The sequence below is a fragment of the Ammospiza caudacuta genome, chromosome 5 (assembly GCF_027887145.1).
Source record: "Ammospiza caudacuta isolate bAmmCau1 chromosome 5, bAmmCau1.pri, whole genome shotgun sequence".
NCBI classification, from domain to species: domain Eukaryota; kingdom Metazoa; phylum Chordata; class Aves; order Passeriformes; family Passerellidae; genus Ammospiza; species Ammospiza caudacuta.
Genome location: NC_080597.1, coordinates 31,053,258 through 31,062,197, shown reverse-complemented (window position 1 = coordinate 31,062,197; position 8,940 = coordinate 31,053,258). Strand labels below are relative to the sequence as shown.

The 8,940-nt window shown below is 43.8% G+C and overlaps 1 protein-coding gene across 1 annotated transcript; it reads left to right on the top strand.

Annotated features, from left to right (window-relative positions):
* The first annotated feature begins 7,201 nt into the window (after positions 1-7,201).
* LOC131558119 (histone H4) lies at positions 7,202-7,555 on the top strand. Its single transcript, XM_058805729.1, has one exon. The coding sequence runs from the start codon at positions 7,223-7,225 to the stop codon at positions 7,532-7,534; it is 312 nt and encodes a 103-aa protein (XP_058661712.1). The 5' UTR covers positions 7,202-7,222; the 3' UTR covers positions 7,535-7,555.
* The last annotated feature ends 1,385 nt before the right edge of the window (positions 7,556-8,940 follow it).

The window sequence follows — 8,940 nt, the reverse complement described above, 5'->3', positions numbered from 1 at the left end:
ATAGGCTTTTTCCAAAAACCACTCAACCTCTCACACAGTCCTTAGTTTCAAGGCTTGTCAAGATGAGTTTGGGCAACTCTGATTTGGCTTGGTGCTCATGCGGAATGTGACTGAAGGATTTGTTAAGGCCAGTTAGAGTCTCAGCAAAACTTAAATTCCTTCAGTTTGGAGTGATCAAAAAGTGACTGACTGATCAAAGAAGTGACTCCTCTGCCATAACTGCTAAATGTTTGCCAGCCAGCAAAACAGAGCTGTGCATTTTAATGAATGACCTCCCAAATCTTCTCTTTCCCCCTATATAATGACAGCTTAAAGCAGCAAAATATTTCTCCTGAAAGCTTCTGAAAGCCTTTGGTTTAGAGATCCTCTTCTAACCAAATTTTGCTTCTCTCCATCCATCCACGGGACTGAGAATTATTGCTAGTAGTAGTAGAATTATTGCTAGTAGTAGTAACACTGTTTTTAAGCTTAGGAACCTCAGTAATGAGCAGGATTCTCTGTTCCCCTGCTCCACAGACCAACTAACTTTGTATGGATTTCAGCTGAAGAAAAAGAGGAAGAAGGTAAGTGCAGAAAGATGAAGAAATATAGGGATCTACATGCAAAAATTTGGAAATGTAACCCCCCCTGTAACTTTTGCCTGGAAGGAACTGGAATGTGGTATTTGAAACTGTGTGACATGCTGTCTATCCTCCCAGGGGTGTGCAACAGATTAAATTTTAAATTTTTTTGTGATGGATATGGTGAATACTGATTCAGTCAGAGGTACAAATTGAAACTACACCATCCATATATAATAACTCTATCCTAGCTCTTCAGTGAGGCCCAGGATGTGCTTGTTGTCAGACGCCATTTTCTGAAATATCAAAGGTAATTCCAGCCATTATTTCTGAGTGGAGGGAAAGAGGATGCTGAAAGTTTTCCTGGGACAATATGCTGCAGGCCCAAATATGCACCCAAACTATGCACCCTCTCTACTCTTTAGGAATCTGAAGAGTATGGCCAAGACCTAAGGACAAAATCAGTCATTTTGGGTCACACATTAATGCATTTCTCAGGTTACAGACTCAGCACACACTGAGGAAGGGATAACTCATTGATGTTGAGTTGTAGTAATTACAAGGTCAAACAGTTTCTAATTTTTATTCATTTTATATGAATAAAAATTAGAATTTACAGTACTCAAAACAGATATAAAGGAAGAAATGAAAACCATGTTTAATAGGTTTTTTCCAAAATTTAGTATCAGTACAAGGTGCAATGTTACTCTAGAATTTGCTGATACACTACAGATATTTTTCTCAGTTTCATTTTGTTTCATTTTAGAAAAGTATTGGAAATTAAATTAATAATCAGGAAACACTAACACTTCCAGGGCAGAAATTTATATTTAAATGTTTATGTTTGCCAGTTATGAAATTAAACTGCAGTCTCAAACAGCTTCGGACTGCAGGGATCAGTCCTTGTTCTGGTATTATCTTATTTATGATTTGAATTAAAGTCTACAGAGCTTGTATATAAACACTGGGAGTATCAACTAGGAAAAAAAATTAAAATGCTTGAGGACATTTCATGTATTGAAAAATGTTGGATAAGAGACACTGCCTTCAAAGGTATGTTAGATTCTTCATCTGGAATAAGCTGCATCAGCTTTACAAATATTAGGAAATACTGCAAAACTGCTACTGTCAGCAGGAGCTGGCAAGCACCTCAGTAAATCTGGATCTTCATATTGAAGTTCTGTGCTGATAATGAATCAAGAGCAGTGTGTTAGCAGAAAAGGATCACAATGGCTGCTTCCCTGAGACAGGTGAATAAGATCTTCATCTGTAGACAGGAATGGTATGCTCCTATGTGGAGTTTTAGGCCTAGTTTTTAGTTCCAAATTTCAGGCAATGAGAAGTGAACAATTAGTCAATACACAGAAGGGGGAAATGGCAAATGTCAGATGTCTAAAAATTCTCCCCTGATGAAAAGGCAAGTGTTATTGAAGTACCCTGACTGAAGGAGAATGCTGAAAAACTAAAGTTTCTTCTTAAAACACTTAAAACCTGATGAGAAAGGAAGTGAATTTTCTTTAACATACATTGTTGAAAGTAGAGGAACTGATGTTCTTTGCCGCAAGTTAGCAGCAAGGAAATAGCTTCTAATATGGAGTAGAAAATGTTGCAGGGAATGACAGCAGTCTCCAAGAAGCAGAGTGACAAAGTGTCAGAAATCAAATGGGTTCTGTTGACTTGGTAGTGGATAGAGTGCAGTAGAAACTGCTCCTGCCTAGGTATAGGTAATTATACCAGAACTGTTGATTAAAGAGCATCTGTGTGGACAAAGGAGGAATGTTGTATGCAATATACTTGACATTTCATGATATTTTTGGAACCATCTCCCAGGTGCTCTTGTTTGGGATCAGAGAGACTACAGGCAGGATCAGCAGGCTCTTAGATATTTGAAAATTGTCTGTAGCACAGGGCCAAGGGGCTGTAGTCAACAACTGAGTGTTTGCAGACAACTGGTAGTGAAAACAATGCTCCAGGGCTGGTATTATTTAGTGTTTTCTGGAACAACCCCGGTGCTGAGGCAGAATGTACACTATGCTTGTGTGGATAGCACAGAGTGAAGAAGGCTATACAGGGCCAAAAGTAATGCTTTCAGACAAAAGAGATGCTAATAAACCTGAGGTATGGGCTGACAGAAATCTTGTGCTGTTTGTTGAAGAGAAGTGCCAAGGTGTGCACGTGAAGGCACTTGGATGCCATTGCCTCAGCACATCCAGGTGATGGCTGGTGTGACCTGGGCAGGACATGGACAGCATGGTAAATTCCTTAACTGCTGTATCCTCAAGGACAAGCTGCTTTGTCCAATGTGGAAACACCCGGGCACTGGGAATATTTCTCTGTCTGCTCTGGGGTGCCCTGACCCCCAGGGGAGCTCTGACCTTGACCCTCATTCATGGAGAAAGTTTCCCAGACTTCAAGACAGACTAGAATTCACAAAAGTGTGAAATAGATTATAGAGAGTAGTGTAGGGGTATCACTGGTGGGAAATTTAGGTTTTGGGATTTTTAGTGTGTTGTGGATGGAAGCAAGATGGAAGGCACAGGGTGTCATCTTGGGATTCTCCTTCATGCTTCTTCTTCCTTCTTCTTCATGGGTTTGGGTGGCATTTTGTGATTGGGCAGAAAAGTCCCCATTGCAGCTCTTTGGGATCAGTTATTGGGTGAAAAGGGAAAATAATCTAGGTGTCAGTTCTTAATTGGATAGTTTAGTCTTAAAAGGCCTTGTAACAAGAGATCGTTAGCCATTTTGTGCCTTCTAATGAAAAGCTGCCAAACTCACAGTAGTGAGCCTGTTTTACTAATAAAAAATAATAAATACTTGGGTCCAAACATGAATTACTGTCTCAAGTGCCTTCAGTCCAGCCCCAGAGAAACCAACAGCCGGTACTGCCACAGTCCAGGGCATGACCATAAACAAATCCCTGGAAGTGCCTGGGGTTTTCAACTGGAATTTTTCTGTTTTCCAACCAATTATTGCTGTAACAAGGACAGAGCACAACAGCAGTGTCTGGAGTCCCTAACAAATGGCAGATTGCCGTTTTTCAGAGCTGGCTTCCTCCAGAAACACATAGCCTCACGCAGTATTCAATAAATTCCTACAAGGATGCTCACATTAGTTTTGCACTTGGAAAATTATGCCCCAGAGAGACCATTTAGGGAAGGCAGCACTTCAGCTGCTTTTAAGCAGTTACAGCCTGTAAGGGTTGGCAGAGCTCAGCTGAAACTGTAGTGCCCAGCCCAGCCCTGCATGAGCCCAGGAAACCAGAGGAGCTACTCAGCCTCAGCTGTGCAAAAAATGTGGGGCTCACAATTCCTCCTGGATTCCTCTTTCTGGCTTAATCAAGGGACAGTGCATCCTGAGGTCTGTGCTGCTTCAATCAAATGCCAGTTTAGAAAGAGGACAAAGGATCTGAGAGAAGCAAAGCTCCTGAGCATCCCTGCAGGCTGGGGTGCTGGGTAGCTGGTTTGCTGTTTGCTGTGTCTCTACCAGAATGCAGGAGCAGATTTCCATGGAGTGATGCTGAGCTCAGAGCTCCACAGGCCACCCTGGGGCACTTGTTTGTTAGAGCAATCTTTGATGTTTTCCTCAGAGAAGCCCAGAAATGCTGCAGCCATGGCCAGAATTTGCTCAACATGGTTGCCCTTAACCCTTACAGGTTATTGACCCTGTCCCTTCTCTCCCATATCCTATAAAAGCTTCATGTGAAAAACTTGGTTATTTCACTAACTTCCCAACACCCCAAACCTGATCTAGGAGTTCCTCCAGCCTTTTTTTCCTGGATCTATTCAGCTATACCAGCTGTGCCAGCTGTGCAGTGAGCCTGCAAGACTTCAGCTCGTGCTTGGAGTGATGGGGGTGAGGCCATGCGAGCCTTCCTCCCAGCAGGGACTCGGACAACAAGCCCACAAGACAATTTTGGGAAGATTTTTCCTCTCCGTGGATCATCTGATATGTAAGCCACTCTGTGTGAGTGGCAAACTGCATCCTCAAAGGTCAGCCTATGCTACTGGACCACAACAGAAGTCTTTTCTTGATTTATCAGTCCCTGTGTATTTTCTGAATTTGGCAGCAAAGAAGGAAGCTGGAAACAGCCCAAGCCAGGGCTGCAGCCCAAACTCTTATCTCTGACCAGCTGCAGTGGTTAAATAAAGAGATGAGAATGCGTCTCTCCACCTCTGACTCTGAATTAGCAGGGAAAGACAGGGAAAATACTAAATTAGTTATCAGTGCACCAGTCATTAAACAAAATTTGTGGTATTTACTAGTTTTCCTTGGAGAGCATAACGCATTTCTGCACTTATGCTACTGCCAGAAAACTCCATCCAAATGGTAAATCCACACACGCAAATATTGATTTTTGTGCCTCAGTCTCAAAACCAGAGCTTTCTGTGCTCAAAACATTTCTTACCAAAATGGTGTTTGCTGGTCTATTTTAGTAAGCACGGCTTCCCAGCATGGCCTAGGTGCTGAACTGAAGGGGTAGTGTGTGGGCATGGGGGTACAGAGAACAAAAACTACTGAGGTGGATTTAGCAGCTCAAGGCCTGCCAAAGAATTCAGATTTTGTTCAGTTTACAGTCCTATCTGGAGGCAGGTCCCAGCTGATCCCATCTCCAGGCTGTGGGAGTTGAGTACTCCCCATCCAGGTTCTTTCAGATATTACATGAGGAGGGTTTAATGTTTAATTTCAAATTTTCCTAATGAGCATATTTGATATTAGATTGTGTCTTTAATTAGCAGAAGGATACTGCACTGAAATTACAGCCAAGCATAATAAAGCATTTGCAACAGACAGCTGAATCACTGTAGAAACAAAATTTTCATTAGTGGTGTTTGTATGCTCAATATCAGTTCTGTCCCCCTGCCCAGTCCCTGGGAGGGAATGGCTTGGTTGAAATCATCTTGAGCCTGTTGCTATCTCCAAACTTTTCCATTTGTTCCCCAGTTTTCACAAGTTATATTGGGCTGGTTCACGTGTACACGGCCCATCCTCCCCACCCCTCCTTTTCATCTGGCTTGCTCAGGAAGAAGGCAGGCTTTGCTGATGCTCTGAGGAAATCTGATGACCCACTGGTGCAGCTCTCTTGTCCGAAGCCATGGTAGCGCCTCCATCTCCCTGATGTTGAAATAAGCAGAGTTTTCTTTTCAGTGCCTTATTCCTCCAGCTCCTGATGGTTCTGCCCCTCTCCTCCGAGCTCTCCTCTCCTGTGGCAATATGATGCTCCATCAAAAATACTCAGGTTTTCTGTGCAAGGGAAGATTTTATTTCTTTCCTCCAGGTGAGATCAGTGTTTTCAGCATGGCAGAGGACCAGGGCATGAACACAGAGCAAAGCAGGATGTGTACAGCCCGCCTCATCCACAGAGGGCTTGGGGCATTTCCATTCTGCCCTGGAGAGTGACACAGAACATTCTGAAGGGAGGAAGAAGCACCAGCTGCCAGGGGGTGGAAAATAAGGAAAATGAAAACTTATACAATACTTATATTCAAAACTATTAGTTTGAAAGTACAAACATAACTCCAGAATTTTATTCACATATATCCTTAAAATATGATGTCTGGCAATATATTTTTGACTAATATTGACCTAAATTCAAAGTAGCATATAATGAATGATCTTTTAAACTTTAACACTTTAAAGGAGTACACAGAAATTATGTTTACCTTTAATACATAAAAGGATAAGAGAAGAACAACATTATTTCGAGATCGGTTTTTCAGCTGTGCCAGCTCAGGATGTTTTTACATGATGACATTTGGAATGTCCTAAGACCACTCCTGACATTCACTGAAGATAATTCAGAATATCTTTTGTTTCCAATATTGATATGCATACACACACACACACACAAAAGAAGGAAGAAAACAGAAAGCCTAATCTATAGTAAAAACAAGAGTGATTTTTTTTTTTTGCTAATCAAGGAGCAGAAATTTCAGTCTATAGTTATAGTAAAGGTCATTTTGCAAAAAATTAAAGCCCAAAAATTTACTCCACTGCAGTAGCTCAAAATGAGCAAAACTAGCAGAAGTCACATGCTAATATAGCCTTAATAATATTTTAAAAATTCTATTCCACCTTCTGGTTAATATGTGATTACAGACAAAGGTTGCTGATGTGAAACTGGAATATTTAAGAAATGGGAGGTGAATATTAAAATAAACCAATAAAATTATTATTATCATGAAAAATTATTTAAAGCTGTTAAGAGATCTGAAATCATTAAAAATCGTGAAACAAAGATTATAGCACTTTGAATACAAATTAACCAAGAGTATTAATAAAAGACATAATGAAAATAACGAGAATTTTAAGTAATTCACACCAACCCCTGCCAATGATACAAAATATAACACGCGCGCATATGCAAATGGTTTATACAAATCTAGGTGGGGGGAAGCTTTCCGACTGTATGAACACTCACATCAATGCAATTTTTTTCCTGGAAGAGGATTATACCTCGCTTTACTTGCCGGACTTTACAGCGTCCTAAACGGGCAACAGCGAGCGATACTCCAGCATCGGTGACGCAATGGGGAAAATGGGCGGGAGCCCCGCCCCCTCCCTTTGCAGTCCTCAACCAGGTCGGACCGAGCCCTATAAAGGCCGCGGCGCGGGCGGTGTTCCCGCACACCGATAGCATCGGCAGCAGCAGCGCGCTTCTCAACATGTCTGGCCGGGGCAAGGGCGGCAAGGGGCTCGGCAAGGGCGGCGCCAAGCGCCACCGCAAGGTGCTGCGCGACAACATCCAGGGCATCACCAAGCCGGCCATCCGCCGCCTGGCTCGGCGCGGCGGCGTCAAGCGCATTTCGGGGCTCATCTACGAGGAGACGCGCGGCGTGCTCAAGGTCTTCCTGGAGAACGTCATCCGCGACGCCGTCACCTACACGGAGCACGCCAAGAGGAAGACGGTCACGGCCATGGACGTGGTCTACGCCCTCAAGCGCCAGGGTCGCACCCTCTACGGCTTCGGCGGCTAAAGCCTCACATTCCTGTCTTACAACCGCCTGAAAAAATTACAAAGGCTCTTTTAAGAGCCGCACACCTTACCAGAAAAAGAGCTGTGTTGCTTTAAAAGTGGCGTGTTAATTTCTTCCGATCTTGAATCGTTACTTTGTAACTCGTTGCTATATTGTAAGGTAGCATTTATTTTAATTTCTTGGCCAGAGACTGGCTAATAAGCGGGAAGCCAATATAGTTATCTAAACGTCCTGTATATGGGGCAATGTACTGGCTGGCTAAGAAAGCTAAAAAATTGGCCAAGCAGCCTACACGCGTAGCCCCCTGTTTCGTGCTGAGGGCTGTAAGGTACCTAAGCGGGCATCTCTGAGAGGATTTCCCCCCTCATTGTGTAAAGAGTAGAAGTGGATACTTATTTATATTTATATAAAGGTAATGTCGGTTGTAATGCGACATTGGAGGCATCACCTCCCTAAGTCCCCTCTTAATGTTCAAAAAAGGTTCCCTTTTTTCTCTGAATGTCGTGTGTAGGAAATTCACCATTCATTCTTTGTGCTTTCGCTGTGTTTAAGGTTAGGAATACACTTCCTTTTAATTCAAGGTGCCAGAGGTGCTGTCCGTAGGTGGTGTCAGTGCCTGCCTTTCACCTGGAAGCCCTTCTGCGATCGGGCTCCAACGACAGCGCACCCGAGTAGGGAAATACTGCACATATATACAGTGAGGAAACGGGAAAATCACCTTACACCTCGTTGTGCTTCAGCAGCAACCTAAGGGTGCTTTACATGCTGAAAGATCCGGTCATTTGAAACCACTCTCCTTTGGATTAGAAAACTTACATTTGCAATTCAGTTTGATCCCCGAAACATCTAGTCTGCCAGATGAAAGGTACACGAAGTGGAACCCAGCCTCTCCCACCAACACTCCCTCACAATACACAACTCCACGCACCGCATAGTAACGAAAATCCAAGCCCCAAAAATACTGTTAATATTACTATTGAGGAAAAAAAAAAAAAGGCAATTAGAGAAAAAAGCCCCCTGAATTTTCTATGCACTAAGCTCAGCACCATTTGCGATTTCTCCTTTCCCGTTTGAACATTTCTCGGTACAGGGCTATGTTTGAGGGGGTCTGTACAAACTGCGATACGAACCGCGCACCCTCGGAACAGGAGCGGCGGGGCCGGGCCCGGGTGGGGGCGGGGGTGGGGGGGGGGGGGGGGGGGGGAGGTAAGCGCGGGCAGCCGTTGGTGAAGGCGCGCGCGCGCTCCGCTAGCGGCGGGCTTTTCGAAATTGAAAGCACCCAATGGGAGAGGCGCATTCCTGGCAGCCAATCAGGGAAGGCGCCAGGGCTATAAAAGCGGCCGCAGCAGCACCCTGCGCTCATTTCGTTTGTTCCGTTCGGCTCCGGCAGCTCTCGTCGTGTCCCG

Coding starts and splice junctions, on each gene's coding strand:
- LOC131558119 (XM_058805729.1), top strand. CDS start 7,223: ATGTCTGGCCGGGGCAAGGGCGGCAAGGGGCTCGGCAAGGGCGGCGCC.